At 37.3% G+C, this 16,615-nt stretch overlaps 1 protein-coding gene across 1 annotated transcript in view; it reads right to left on the bottom strand.

The window, feature by feature from the left end:
• BCKDHB (branched chain keto acid dehydrogenase E1 subunit beta) overlaps positions 1-16,615 on the bottom strand; it is a 232,052-nt gene that overhangs the window by 139,635 nt on the left and 75,802 nt on the right. Inside the window, exons 7-8 of the mRNA XM_047734420.1 lie at positions 11,105-11,202; positions 8,714-8,824 (exon numbers count right to left, since the gene is read on the bottom strand). Coding sequence (XP_047590376.1) covers positions 8,714-8,824; positions 11,105-11,202 — 209 coding nt within the window. The remainder of the gene's footprint in view (positions 1-8,713; positions 8,825-11,104; positions 11,203-16,615) is intronic.

The following is a 16,615-nucleotide window of genomic DNA, read 5'->3' as shown; positions in this document are numbered from 1 at the left end:
GTGCTTTTTTTATTGAAGGACTCTGCTCCCAAAACCTCCCCACCTCCACCCCTCTCCCCTGCCAGCCTCAGAACCTGCCTTAATTTTATCCAGGGTCCCAGTGAAGTCTTTTGAAGCATGAAAACAGCTGGAATGAAAGGACAGGAGGAGAGGATGTTAAATGCTCCCTCCCAACTGCAGTCACTTCCTCATGCCACAGCAAACCTACTTCCACCTACTTCCAGCTTCTGTTCCACGTTGTAGTGCCACGGAGGCCTTGCCTGCTCCCAGGATACCCCCAAGATACTGAGACCATAGATGCCTCAACATGCAGCCATGCAACAACCGTTGGCATCGATGGCACATCATCAACCTTTGCTACACAAGTCAGGTGGAAAAGAGAAAAGAGAGGGAAAGCAAGAGGGAGGGAGAGAGGAAGTTCCTTTCTATATCACTTCCAAAGTTTGTTAAGAATTTAAAAGGTGGGACGCCTAGGTGGCTCAGTGGATTCAGCCTCTGCCTTCAGCTCAGGTCATGATCTCAGGGTCCTAGGATCAAGTCCCGCATCGGGCTCTCTGCTTGGCGGGGAGCCTACTTCCTCCTCTCTGTCTCTCTGCCTGTCTCTCTGCCTGCTTGTGATCCCTGTCTGTCAAATAAATAAATAAAATCTTTAAAAAAAAAAAAAAAAGAACTTAAAAGGTAACAACCCAACTCCTGTGTGCCTCAAAAAAAAAAGGTAGATTACTTTGGGGGAGGAGGGAGAGACTTTGCAACAGTATCTCGTACCAGTATGCTTGAACAGAGAAAACCCCTGATCAGAAGCAGTGCCTAATAGCTATGACAGATGTTAAAAGTCACAGTTCACTCCTGGGACCAGTAGGAAGACCAAAGGGAGCAGACCCAGGCTGACCTCTTCCAGCTCCAAAGTCCTTGACAATGATCCACCTCACAAAACAGGCAAGGAAATAAAGGGAGAAAGGTTCGGAAAAACCCAAGTTAGTATCCTAAGGCTTGAAGAGTAAAGCATGTGTTCTTGATTCATGAGAAATCACTACAGGCCTTCCCTGGACAATGTACATGTCTCAGCTGTAAAGTTTGGTCATCCGGATCCCACGGCACCTGGCAATGATGTGACGGCAAAAGATAAAAGAAAATTTAAATTTAAAGAGGCTTAAAACCATGAAATTAAGCACAGAAATGTATCAATGAAGTCAACAGCCATATACCTCAATAAACGTAAATGTCAACACAGTGTAACAACTCATGTTCATTTGGATGCATTATTTCTGAAAGATGAAATTTTATACTTTACGTTTTCCTTGAGAAAAGTTGAAAAGGTTCTGGAAATATTGCCATTCAAAAGGTTAAGAAGTTTTTAAAACTACTACCCAGAAACAGTAACTCTCATCGATGTAGAAAATTATCATAAGAAGTCAATTCTCAGAAATTGTAAGATAGCTGAGGTTTACTGTAGTCACTTTCGCTTTGCTTTTTGGAATAAATTGGTCCTGTTCTAACGAGAATTCAAACGATAATTTCTATATACCATGATGAAAAATGGACAACTGTCAAGAAAAATAAAACACAAGGTCAAACTAAAACTCAAGACTTTAAAATAAATGCTTCAGCTTAAAACAGATATATTCATAAAGCACTATTCTAGAGTTACTTTTCAGACCTTTGTATAACCACCAAAAATAAGAAAAAGGACCAAACTCAAAACATTTCACTATTAAACAGTTTTAATGGGAAACTACTGAGGCCTTTTGAGACTAGAAGGGACCTGATGTGACTCACATTTGAAAGGATCAGTTCTGCCTATGACAAGGGAAGAGCAGAAATAAGACAGTATTTCGAGGCTACGGCCAAAACCCAGGCGAGCATGAGAGCTGGTGGGCAGATGTTGGACATACTGTGTAGGCAAGGCCAGCAAGATCTGCTTTGGAATTGAATGTGGGCAGGCAGAAGAAGAAAGAGAGAAATCAAAAAAGGTCCCAAGATATAAAGGCAAACCCTTATCTATTTCAATAGTTAACATATTTAATCTTCAAATAAAGTATAAGCATGTCAAAGCTCTATGTCAATACTTTCTTCTCTATAAACATGTGGAAATCACCTACACTTTATAAACTGTCATTTTTCTTTTCTTTTTTGCACTGTTGTAGGCAGTTGATTTTAAGTTGAAGGACAGTATTATTCTTGAATCCTGAGTTTCTTTCAAAGACTGTCATTCTCCTGCCAAAATCAAGTTCTTCTTTTCCATAAGCAGCTTCTCTGAATTTCTACACATTAAAAAAAAAAAAAATCATTTCAAGTTGGACAGTACCTCAAGCCTAACTCTGTGCCTGGCCTCTGATTTTTTTTAACTTTGTAGCTCGCTTTTTAACTCACTCCGAATGTGGTCTGTATCTCAGCAAGAAATCTATTCAAGCCCTCAACACTTAGCCAAGGTTCTTATCCCTGGGGAGCGTGAGAAGAACAGCTCTACTTAGGGGTATGGGTTTCTGGCTGAATGACCAAAAAAACTGCACCAGATCAGAGGACACCAAGGCTCTCCCTAAGTCTACAAAAAGGCTCACTACATTATAAATTCAAGGAAATTAATCAGCGGCAGCACTGTGGTCTAACTCTACCCCAGTACAATGCCGTAATGACTATAACCTTACAACACATCTTGATTATAACACATTAGATAACTAAGTCCTCCAGCTTTATTCTTCAAGATTGCCTTGTCTAGTCTTGGCCTTACAATAGATTAATAGGGTATGTGCTTCAGTTTGCTTGCATCTTCTCTAATTTCTCAGAATAATGTTGATTTTCTGCATAGTTTTTACATACGTATCACTCAATTTCACCCTAGATGTTTGATTTTTTATGCTTTTTCAAATGTTATCAATTTATTTTCTATTTGTTGCTGGTATTATACATTCCTTTTCTATTTTGTTGCTGCTATATAAAGATACAATTATTGTATATTGACCTTGTTTCCAGGGGTGTTGGTAAACTGAATTCTAATGATCTGCCCATAGATTCCACTAGATCTTTTTACATACAAATCACGTTATCTATGAACAGTAAGTTTTACTTCTTTCCAATCCATATGATTTTTGTATCTCTTGCCCTTATGTGTGGGCATCCTTGTTGCATTCTTGATCTCCATGGAAAAGAAGTCAAAATTTCAGTAGGAAATATAATTTTTGCTACAGGCTTTTTATAGCTATTCATAGCTACAAGATAAAGCTGCTCTTTATAGATTCCCCTTCTATTTCTAGGTTACTAAGAAATTTTCATTATGAATGAATGCTGACTTTTAACAAATGTTTTTCTGTATTACAAAGATCATGATTGTTTTTCCCATTTTCTATTCACGTGGGAAATTGCATCAACCACAGTGTGAATGTTTGTGAATGTCAAACACCCCTTGTATACTTGAAATAAACCCTCACTTTTATCTTTTTACATATTGTTGGATTTGGCTTTCCAATATTTTGATTTTCACATCTCCATTCATAAGAAAAATGTGTCTATAATCTTTCTTTATATACTGTCTGAAACAGATTTGATATAAAGATTGTGCCAGCCTTACATAAAGAATTTGGAAATATACCCTCTTGTTCTATCTTCTCTAAGAATTTGCATAAGAACTGTGTTTTAAAGAATTCACCAGCAAAGCCCTGTGGGTCTAGGGTTTTCCTTGTATAAGCATTAATGAAAATGGATTCAGTTTCTTTGATATATGACTATTGAGGTTTTCTAATTTTTATTTTTGAAAACATTGTATTTTCCTGGGAATCTGTCCATTTCACCCAAAACTTATTCATAAAATTGTTCAGGCTATACTCTTAGTATATTTCTATTGTCTGTAGGCTCTGTGATTTCCCCCTTCTTCATACCTGGTGTTTGTCATTTGTGTTTGCCCTGTTTTTTTCCATTAATCTTGCTAAAGGTTTATCAAGTACATTAGTCTCTTCAAAAATCTAATTTTTGCTTTATTAAACTTCTCTACTATACATTCTGTTTCACTGATTTCTGCTCTTTCTCACTACATTTATCCTATTTTCTCTAGATTTGATTTTCTTTCTGGAGATGGAAATTCAGATCACTAATTTTTTTGTTCTTATTCCTCTTTTCTAAATATATGTATTTCTGGTCATACAGCTCTCTCCAAGCATGGCTTTAGCTGAATCTTGAAATTTTTGATATTAGTAACTTCATAACCCTTCAGTTCAGTATTTTTCTAACTTCTGTTTCAGTTTCTTTTACAACCTTTGATTTAAATTTCATTGGTAGGAAGTTGAGGCTTTTCTGGAAATCTGGAAATTCTAATTTCCAGAAATTAGAATCCAATTTCTAACTGAATTCTACTATAGTCTAAACTCTAAATGACTTTAAACGTCTGAAGTTTAAGATTATATTTATGTCCCAGCATTTGGTCAATTTTGATAAATGTTCCATATTCAATTGAGCTAGGCATACTGTGGCATTTCATAATGTATACTAGATTTAATCCTTCTGTGTTTAATTACTTATATACTTGGGTTTATAGCTATCATCTATCTGTTTTCTAGTGACACACCTGTTTTGTTTGGGGTTTTTTTGTTTGTTTACTTGTTTTGGGTTTTCTTTTTTTTAACATATTTTCCTTTCTTTTAGTTTAACCAAATACTTCTATTTATCTATAGGTCCCTTTTTAACTTGCTGGAAATATACTTTCACTATGATTTCAATTGTTAGTCCTGAGGTTACAACATGCATCCCTAACTTACTCTGATCTAATAAAAATATTACATTTAATAATTCTAGAACAACAGAATATTATAACTCCATAGAAGCCCATTCTGACTGACTTATAGGATCATTTTCCTTCTGCCTAAAGAAATGCCTTGCTGTATTGTTTTTAGTGAAAATGTGCTGGTGACAAACTCTCTCAATTTCTATGTGCCTAAGATATTTTTTTTTTTATTACATCTTAACTTTAAGAGTATGTTTTCAATGGGTATAGAATGTTAGGTTGGCATCTTTAGCAATTTAAGATGTCATTCCATTTTGTAGGTGGGTTTGGTTTTCTTTGAATACATCCTTAGAGGTTTACAAATCCTCATGAATGGTGATGTCCTTAAAGCTTAAGGAGAAATATTTTTTATATGGCTTCTGACCAATTCATTCTCTCCTCTTCTGGAATTCTAATCATATATGGGACAGATCTTTTGACCAGATCCCCAGTGTGTTTTATGCTCTCTTCTGCTCTAATCTATTCTATTTTTCCCCCTCTCTCTGTGCTTCAGTTTGGACATTTTCTATATACTTGCCTTCTAGTTCATAATACTATCATCTACTAAGTCCAATAAGTTTGTAAACACATCTGCTGAGTTCTTACTGACAAATATTTCTTTAGTTCTACAATGCTCTCTCTCGCTCTCTCTCTCTAACACACACCCACATACACACACTCCTCCAGGGTAATTCTTTACCTTCTTACCTCTTTTGTTCTTTTTCTTCCTCCTATATTCCTAAACATAATAAAGTCTTTTGTCTGCTAACTCCAATGACTGGATCGCCTCTGTTTCTGCTTTCTATTGTTTCTGTTTTCTCTTGGTTTTGAATCAAATTGTCCTGTCTCTTCATATACTTAGTAATTTCTTATTGAATGCTGATTCACAGAGTTTCCAGATGATGGGAGGACTGACTCCTTGTGCTGGGCAGACAGAACAGAAGGTAAGTTATATTAATCCAATAAGGAACTGAGAGGGAGAGAGGCTGTGCTGTGGATTTGAGAAGCTTCAATCTACTTCTTGTAGATCCTAAGACCTGACTCTACAACTTTCAACTGAGAGTATGGCTGATCTTTGACACTCCAGTCTCAAAAGATGGCTTGGCCTTCCAGGCATTTGCTTCTTAGTTTCCACCGTACACAGCTGTAAAATCTGACGTTTATCTTGAATGGGAGCCCAACTGTGTGTTTCTGCACCCCCCACCCCAAGTTTCCTATTTTGTCACTACAACCCATGAAACATGAATCCTTTACAACCTGGGTTCTCAGTGTCTAGCTGAGACTTACTTGGCAGGTGCCTCTAAGTAAAAAGAGTAAATTTACCATGCCCTTCAGGGCTTTCAACTCTCCTCAGTGATGTTCTTAAGCTATCCCCTCTCCTCACACTTCCAACTTCCAAGGTAGGACTGTCTCCCAGGCACTTCAAAACTCGGGAATTTTTATTCTGCTTTTCAGAGGCTTCCAGCTTAGCTCTCTAATATCAGATCCCGAACAGTAGATGAACCACTGGTTCTTGGTTCCTGGACCCACTCAGGTCTCCAATTTTGTAGCTTCTCTGAGCAACATTCAAACACTCTGCTGCTCTCTGTCCCCAAGCAATTTTTCAGGATTATAACTTCTAAACAATGCTTCAAGGCTCAAACAAAAAGAATGACTATGTTTTTTAAAACACAGTTAAATTCAGACTGCATTAACCAATTCCTCAACTGTCCCAGAGTCATTTTACTATGCATAATATGCTAATGTTTATGTATGTTCAATAAGTTGGGTTTTGTTTTTTTTTAACCTTTAATGGCCTTTTCTTGAGTAGGTATTCCAAAACATGCTTTTGGGTGTTGAGCTTAACATGTCATGAACAAAGCTGAGGAATCTAATTTTATCATAAAACAAAAGAACCAACAAAACACAGCACTAACTGAAAAAGATAATAAACATAAATTTTGATCACTACAGAATTCATAAAGAAAAACTTAACTGTAGTTCAAAAAAAAAAAAAAGGAAGAAGAAGAAGAAGCCTCACTTTTAATGAGGTTTAGCTCTAGGGTCCTCTTCTTTAAAGTCATCTCCAAACTCTAGAAAGATGCCACATACCAAAACTGTTCTTTGATACATGAAAGGAAAACAGAAGATTACCATGGTCAGCAAGGAAGAGAGTCACAGAACCCAAAGTAATCAAGAGAAGGCAAGCTGACTTTCACCGTCCTAACTAGAGAGTCATCAACTAGAAAAATAACATGATGAAAGCACCCCAACACAAGACTAAAAGGATGAGGCCAGAAACTCAGTGGTTTGATGAATCAACTTTTCATTCAGGAGCAGTCTCTAGTGTCCTCTTTCATCTTTTCCAGTAGTAAAGGGCCCCAAGGAACTAGGATCTACATTCCGGGATCACACAAAGATACAATCAGTAGATTTAATAAAGGGGAGAGGGGGCATACCCCACAAGCAAAGTTATGTAGAGGTAAATATAAATAAATAATTTCCCCCTTCTTTCTTCTTCTCTCTTCACTTTATCTTCACAATGAAGCATGGAGTGTTGTTATATTTGTATTTTACCATAAGCTGCTCCAAATTCTGTTTGGATATATAAAGTATATAAAAATGTCAATATAGTTTAAAACTACTCACCCCAACCATTTAACAGTACTCCTCACTGCAGCATAACAAAACATTATATCCCCATATAAAAGCACCATTCACTCCATAACTACAAACCCCAAGAATAAATGGGGGATACGGTTGCAAAAAAGAAGCCCACCCTAGGGCAAAGGCTATCAGCTCCAGTTTAACCATAATTTGGAATATTTGGCTACTTGAAAGAAAACCCAGTGTTTGACCTGATTTGAAAAAGCCTATACAAAGCATGACTCTCCTACAGTTATGAGTAATTCAACCTAAAATACTGCTCTTAATGATGGAAACTAGAAAGACTTAGAATATTGTTGAAGCCATCCATAACCATGTCAAGTGTCTAGATGATGTCAAGTGAGTCTACAGAACATTTACTATCTTAAGTCTTCCAATAAATTATAAAACAATCTTTACCTAAACACACCCTACACTATACTCTAAGAGCAGCAGTAGCTGCAGATCTTTTTCACATGACTAACCTAAGAAACAGCTAAGCTATCTATTCTTTAAAAAGGATATAAAATACCTTAGGTCTTAGAATTCACTTGCTATAACAGTAAATCAAGAAAAAGTAAGACATGCCACATTACCTCAACTTTAGTACATAAGACCATCACACAAAAAGAGCTTAATCTTCCTTATAGACCACAATGGAAACAGATGCACTTTGGTTTATTAATATGAAAGCTATCAGTTATAACCAAGAAATGAGAATTGAACTATATTCCTGAGAAGGGACTATCAAGAGTTTGCTTAGATGGAAAACTAAAAGCAGACAGAATCTCACAACATAACACTCAAACTGTGATTCATAGTACAGACTATGTAGAGAAGGTTGTTTTGGGGTTTTGTTATGTTTCTGTTTTTGTTTTTGGCTTATTTTTGTTTTTTAAGTAATCCATCTCCACCTCTTTTGGAGAGGAGACAAATGAAAATTCAGGCAAACCATTTAGTTGATTCTATTAAACCTTGCTTATCGAACCATAACCCATAAGTAGTTAAAAACACAGGTGACCTCAACAACCTGGTATGCTCTCATTTGCACTACTCCATTACTTTCACAGCTCAACCCAAGCAGGCTGCATGAAGGACACAGTTCCATAATATTTTAAACAAAGAACTATGGGAGGGGAAAACCCTCAAGTGATTGGTTTCCTTGAGCACTAAGCTGTTTATATAACATATGTTTCTGTCACAGCATAAGTTTCGAAGTTTTCAATCAGTTGAAAATGCTCATGAAGCTTGAAATTTCAAAACAATTTCTTGCAAACTGCCAACAAATCTGGTCCACAGGTTTAAGGAAATGACACTCTACCAACACTATATTCATACCTTGCAAACTGTATCCACATCCCAAGGTAGTATAGTCCTCAGATCAATGACTTCACAAGACACTCCCAGCTTCTCTTGAGCCATGGAAGCTACCTCTCGGATCACGTGAACCTGAAATAAAAATAGCAGAAAATAACTACACAGATTTAGACCCAAAAAGTTAGATGAATTCTGATTATCATTAATAGAAAGAGTCTTTAAAGTCAGAGGAACTTATTAGCAATGGAGAATTAAATTTGTTTTAGGTATGTTGATCCCCGTATTTCCCCAAAGTAATCAAACACAGATGTCCAGAAAACAGTTAGAAAGATAACCTTAATTTCAGGAAAGGAAAGAGACACTGATTCTAAAGATACCAGCACACAGAAAGTAAAGTTAGAGGAGCAGGTTGAGTTTCTAGTGACAGCATGTGGAAGGAGAAGTAAAGGGCAGAACTCATGGGTCCCTGAAGAAGACCAACATTTATGGGGAAAATGGAGAAGGAGGAACTCACTTGAAGAAGAAAAAGGAAAAAAAGAATAAGGAGAAGGGGAAGGAGGAGGAGGAAATGAAGGAGGAGAAGAGGAAGAAGAAGAAGGGAAGGAGGAGGAGGATAAAGGAGAAAAGGAAGAAGAAGGAGAAGAAGAGGAAAAAGAAGGAAGAGGAGAAGAGGAAGAAGCAGCAGCAGCAGAGGAGGAGGAAGAGGAAGAGGAGGTGCCTGGGTGGCTCAGTCAATTAAGCAACTAACTCTTAATCTGAGCTCAGGTCATGACCTCAGGGTCATGAGATTGAGCTCTGAGTCAGGCTCTACACCTCGTGTGGAACCACTTGTGCAGGGTAAGAGAGAAAAGAAAGGGAATGAAGGGAAGGGAAGGGAGGGAGGAAGGAGAAAGAAAAATCAGGAGACAATGTATCCCAGAAACTAAAGAAGAAAGGTTTTCATGGAAACAGTAGCCTGTGTCATACAGCGTAGTGATATGGGATAAGGGTTGATTTAAAAATTAGAAAATTAGTGGGGCTCTTGGGTGGTTCAGTGGGTTGAGCCTCTGCCTTCGGCTCAGGTCATGGTCTCAGGGTCCTGGGATTGAGCCCCACATCAGGCTCTCTCCTCAGCAGGGACCCTGCTTCTACCTCTGACTCTCTCTGCCTGCCTCTCTGCCTACTTGTGATCTCTGTCTGCCAAATAAATAAGTAAAATCTTTAAAAAAATAAAAATTAGAAAATTAGTAATGTTAGCAATAATAGTTTTAGTAAATCAGTGGGGACAGAACTAACTCATAAGTATAAGAACATAAGGAAGTTAAGGTATTAAATACAGGTAGTAGAAAATAGTCGTTCAAGTTTAGTGATAAAAGAAAGGAGGAAATACACTGGTATTTAAGGGAAAAGTAGGGTAAAGAATAGGTACTTTTTAGAAAGGAAAGAAATATACACCCTTTTAATAAAAGGGACATTGAAAGGAGAAATGCAGAAGAGGGAAGGAACCACTAGAAAGTTACAGCCCTAGAAAAGGCAAAATGGAATCTGAAAGATCTGTAGAGGGAGCTATGAAAACCATAGGACAAAAGAGAAAAAGGAGTAAAGGACTGGCAGCAGACACGGAAGGTGTGAGGAAAAGGTAAGTTATAGGACATAGCATCTAATATACTAACTTCCCTATTACAAAGAGAGGCAAAGATGCACACTGAGTGACAGAGATAAAGGTAAGAGTTTTTCCCATTGTCGGTAAGAAACCAGGAGAGCTACCTCTCCGTGCCAAAAATCAAGTGGAAAAGAGAGTCAGAGGGTATAGTATTACAAATTATTTCTTTTTCTTCATTTAATGCTGTACAAGTTTTCTAAAATAAGTACTTCTTTCACAGAGAAAAAAGAAAAATGGACCATTTGTTTAGAAGAAGGAGATAGAGAGGAGGTAGACATCTCTGGCCAGAGAGGAGTCTGGAGGCAGAACGATGTGATAACAAGCACTGGGGAAACTGAGGCAGATCAGTACCGAGGTTCACTGGAACACAGGAAGGTACAGAATTTTGAGGCTGGACACCTGGCTGGTCTACATAGCTGAGCAAGTATCACAAGGATGGCAGCAGATGTGATGAAAAAGACAGGAAGTCAAGCACAGAAACAAGTATGAGGACATATAATGCATGCTTCAGAAGAAACAATTTCCCATGAGTACATTTCTATCAACTCAACAGATTTTTAAGCTTCACCACATGCATAGATATTTTAATATGACTGAACAGACACCTCACCCTCAACCAGAAGTCAGTACCAGATACAGATATAGCACTAACAAGACTTAAATTTGACCTATAAGAAAAACAACACTTTGGATTTTTATAGTATCAGGATTAAAAATTAGAGCTTCCAAGCACAACATGGACATCATCAGTTCTTAGAAATGTTACCGACCTGAGTGCCCCAGGCAACTAGAGTCACGTCACTCCCTTCCTGAATGACTTCGGCCTGGGACAGGGGAATGTTGTATGATTCTACAGGAACCTGTTCAACTGAATATAGAACAGGGAAAAAAATAAAAATTTATTTTTTTCTCATGTGGCTCTTGTGCATAAGAGAATATAAAAATTTCATTGTGGCAAGCTTTCTTTTATTCTTCTCCCAAATTCCGTAAGTTACTTAAAACAGAAATAGCATTTATTATATGGCTCTATGACAATACTACACATATGAAAAAGTCGCATGTAAATGTAGAAAATATATCAGCTACCCTGGCACAGAAGAAGGACTTTGGGTAAAAACTAAGAAAATCTTACAGTAAGGGCTTTGGTCGACAACATACCAATACTGGTTCATTAACTGTAACAAATATGCCATACTACTATAAGAGGTTAATGATACAGAAAACTGAGTGCAGGGTATATAGAAACTCTCCTGTACTAGCCTATCCTCATACTTTTTCTGTGAATCTAAAACCGTTCTAAAAAAATAAAGTTAAAAAATTTTACCATGTTTCCATTAAAACTTGATCAGACTGAATTAAGTTCTCAGACAAGTTTCCCATCAAGAAGTTGATGTAGGGGGGCTTGAAACACAAGACACACAGAGGAGGGCCAAATTTTTAAGTATATTTCATTTTCACACCATGTATCTACAAATACCTCATCAACTACAGCAGCTGACACCACCTTAAATTTCAAAGCTGAACCCTTTTGACCTCAAGAAGATACACTACATCAGTTCCATTAGACCAAAGGAAGAATAAGCCACTGGTAAGACTATTTCATGATTATTTCTGCCCAATCAAGCACATGCAATATAAAGACTGAATTCCAGGGGAAATCATAAGGTGAATTTTTATATGAAATTGAGTAAGAAGTTGATGGAATTGCTGCATTATGCTGGGAAGCCTTCTTAAATTCCCACCTGAGACCAGTAATACAGTAATTAATAGCGGTGGGAGAAGTAATAGAAGTGGTTGGGGGGAAGAAAACAATCCCTTTTGTTAATTTTCCCTATAATCTTTTATCATTGTTGCATGGGTTTTTTTTTTTTAATTTTTAATTTTTTTTTTAATTCGATGAGCAAAGAAGGGCAAACTAAAAGGTCCCATCTGTGCCCTAGTGAGTTGTCTGAACTCCACTGTCCAGAGTTATCAATACCAACAACTTCCTGCGCGTCTGCAGGGTACAGCTTTCATGCTTTGTGTTATCCAGGCTTCTTAATCCTCTTCCTAAATTAGGGAAATGCCCCATATGATGAGGCAGGGCCCTTGGTCCACAACAGAAGAAAGGACCCCATCTGCACTTTCCCAGGCTTCATTGCAGTGGCGGCACAAAATGTGGGCTCTGCCGATCCAACACACCCAGGCCAAGAAGAGCAGCAGGGATCCAGAATCCATCCTAGAGTACTGGTCAGAATGGAGGCTGATTCGGCTTTCAGGCTCAGTGGTGACAACCATTCAAACTCTAGTTCCATGGCACTGTTAGCTGCTGGGGCATCTTTGCAAAACCAGTTACACAGTGGAATTCTGGGTACTGCTTCTAGACATAAGGCTTCTAAGCCCAGTTCTTAGGCACACCAAAGATTTCTGAGCTGTCCACTAGCCTTCAATACATCTTTCTGCTAATATGGGCCAGAGTTGGAGTTCTGCTTGAAAATTAAGACCCCCGACTAATTCAGTGTCTTTTCAGATGTTCATAATATTCAAGTATGCACATTCGTAAACATGTGTGAATCTTTTTTTCCACATATATAATCACCCTGATCTGAAGGTCTTCTTATCATCTCTCCTTTTTTCACTTGGCAATATATCTTGGTCATGTTTTCATGTCAAAAAACATAGTTTTTAAAATCATTTGTAAGTATAATCTATCAAATTTAATGGTACTGTTATCAATGATGAGGAAAATTCTATTTCTTGTTTTTATATTTCCAATCCAATAGCATTTCTATAACCACCCCAGAGAAATGAATATTTTTTAAATCACAGATATGTTTAAATAATACACTAAAATCTACCAAACTACTCAAAGCAGATGACAAGCTAATTAACAAACCTGAGGCATAAGCTGCTTTAGAAAACTCATAAGCATTAAAAGCATTTTTTAAAGTTTTTGTATAACACGTAAACTACGTTTGAGCCAGATACTTCTATCTAAACCAGTGGGTAGGTCAATTTTTGTAAACAGTAGCTCACTGGAACACAGCCATTCATTTACATATCATTTAAGGCTGTTTTTGCCCTACAACAGCAAAGCTAAGGAGTTGACAAAAGACAGCATGGTCTACAGGCTAAAATTCTACTACCTATTCCTTTACAGAAAAAGTCTGCCACCCTCAATTCTAAACAGTGCTTTCAGAGGTTAATTCCAGCCCATTCATGGACAGCTTAAATCTAGTATTTGATGGACAGATGAACCAACAGATACACAGGTAGACAAAGGGTCACACAAACAGGGAGACAAACATTCAACTGGAGTAGTACACTCTACATAGCAGTTCTCAGTTGCTAAACCAAAGCCATGGTCAAGAACGATGCTCATGATATCCAACAAACATGAGAAAGGCAGCACATAAGCTCTTTGCCATCATCAAGTCTTCTTTCCTCTGGCAGCAAGATCTGCATGCCAACAGACAAGCCTTGAAGCCAGCACACCCTGTCTTGTCAGTGAGTCAGTGGTTGTCGTTCAAGAATCCTGTCTTTCCCACCTTTGAAATCAGTTGCCAAGTGATTAGCAAATCCCTGGAACACACATTTCTAATGGCTGGCACACCAAAAGAAATGGGTTAGCATCCTGGCCCACTTCCTTTGAAAAGCTGCCAGTGAGTGACTAACTGCTTCATTGTATTAAATAAATTACCCAGAATAATAAGACCTCATTACTTTAACACTTAATTAAGGAACAACATGGCAAACAAAGTGTTGTTCTCCATCAACAAGATCGTGTAGAGAATTAGATTCAAGAGTCTCTTATTAAAAACAAACCCCCCCCAAAAAAAATCTACTAGATTTGCATAAATTCAATCCCTGAGAGCAGACAAATGAGAATATGTTTGTTTATTTGAACTTGGCAAACAGGTCACCCAGAGGGCAAGCCATAATTCACAGGTACTTTAGTTACACTAATTTAAAAGATACTTACTCCAAGAGAAGGTTATTACTTCAAATGAGAACTCTTGCATTCCTACCACATGACTATGTGCTTTTTGAAAGAGAACAGGTAAGAGAAGTAATAACAGAAAATTTCAGGAACTGAAGAGCCCCTATACAGCCCTATTACAGATTCCTGTTTTCATAGCAGTGGGACCAACTGAGACCACTCCATTTCAACAAATGCTGATTACATCCCAATCTCAGCACTAATGAGCATTCCAGACAAACCCTTGAGCATCCGACATATATTGACAAAAATGTGTCATCCGGAAAAATAAGAAATCTTCCTAAGACCAAAATTTAAAAGATGCAATTTTTGGCTCAAATATCAGATCGGATTTTTTAAACATATTTTTTAAGTTTCACATATATGTGTCCCTTGTAAATGCACTTATATTCATGTTACTGTAGATGCACTTATATTCATATTACATGTGCACTTACAGACTCATGGCATGAAGGAGTTCATGCCTGGCCCCATTTTCATTTTCCATCCTCCTTCCTTTTTCCTTCTCATTTTCTTGTCATTTGTTTGGTCATCTTAAACACATTTTTAAAATAAGACAGTGGCAAAATGTATATGCTATGGACAATACACCCTTATTCATTTAATAGTTACTGCATACCCAATATACGCAGGCATCATACAAGATACGAATATGAAACTGAAAGGGGCAGCCCCTGTCTTTGACAAGCACACACTCAACTGGGAGTTATAAGGATAGACAGACATGATCGGCAAACAAAAACGTGATGCAATAGTGGGGATAAACCACTCTAGGAAAACAGAGGGAGCACCAACCTAATTGTAAGGATCGAGGAAGTTCACCACCAGGGAGGCCACAACTGAGAAGGGTCTTAGAGCTAACAAGGAAATGAAGAGAGTATTCCGCTAGAAAGAAAAGATATATATGAAGAAATGGAGATGTGAGGTCGTGTGTGTGCGCATCTGCAAACGTGTCAACACACATCTATGTGCTGTTTCGGGGAAGGGTGAAAGCTTTAAGTTACATACCCAAGTCCCTAGAAAAACCTTTTCAATTCTTTCTGGCTTCATATATTAATAAACATGTAGAAAGTGTCTGCAAGAAAATAATAACTCACTCTTAATGATGCAAGTTTCCCTGTGAGGCACAATATTACCATTACTGAGATAATAGGGTCATTTCTCTGCCCTGGCACTAATCTACAGTAATGTGAGTTTCCTCACAAATGTGAAAGTTGGTAGGCTTTATTCATGTTGCATTATACACGATGCAGTGATAAAAAATGTTCTTAAAAAAATAGAGTATATTTCTAAAATGTTACTTCATGCTGCCTGGTTACTAACAACATTGGAAATCTTCATACTTGAGCAAATATATCTCATTTGTCAGAATTTACAGTCTAGTGGAGGAGAGTGGGCAAATCCACTCACCCAAGAACCCAATTCCCAGCCCTGTCTCTGCATCTGACTAAATTGGTGATCTCTAACTAAGCAATGTATTACTTTTCTTCCCTAGTATCCCATCTGTAAACTATGGAAAACAGCATCTGTCTGTCTGTCTGTCTGCCACATCTAGGGACAGAACAAGGACATATTAAGTTAATCACACTGTGGATATCCTTTCAGTTCTTAGGAAGAGGACAATTCTATATTTGAATTAATTTAAGGATAAAGTCATTAAAACTACAAAGAAAGTTTTCATTCTAGGGACATTTATTCTTACTCCTGTATAAAACTCCTGTTTTTAGCCACCAACCAATCTCTCTATATTACAATTGTTATTTTCCAAATAATCTTTCAGATGAGGCTACCAATTATGGCCATACTTTGATAATTTTCACTTCTATACCAATAAATTGTTTTAGTACTGATGTTAGAGATGAGAAACTATATGAACAAGAAAAATAAGTACAATTTCTTCTAGTTATTACTTTTAAATTATTCCCCAAACACAGTTGTATCCAATTTCCCCCTCACCTCTTCACCTCAAATTACTGAAAATTTAAAGATTAGCCACTTACATTAGCAATACCAAATCAATATACTGTTAACCATATTATCTGTCTATACAAGCTGTCATTATAACAGTTGTTATAATATTACTATTTAATTAAAAGATAAAATTACCTTTCAATAAAGAATAATTAAGTGCTAAACTTTTCATACTATCTAAGCCACGGTAACTACGGGGAGCATGTGTGGACAGCATCAACCAGAATAGTGACAAACGAAAAAGACAAAGGAACAGTCTGTCCCTAAATCAAGGAGACTAAGAAGACAACAGTAAGTGGAGACTCTGGATTGGATCCTGATCCAGAAAGAC

This window comes from Lutra lutra, chromosome 6, assembly GCF_902655055.1.
Source record: "Lutra lutra chromosome 6, mLutLut1.2, whole genome shotgun sequence".
NCBI lineage: Eukaryota > Metazoa > Chordata > Mammalia > Carnivora > Mustelidae > Lutra > Lutra lutra.
This window is presented reverse-complemented; position numbering and strand designations above follow the sequence as displayed.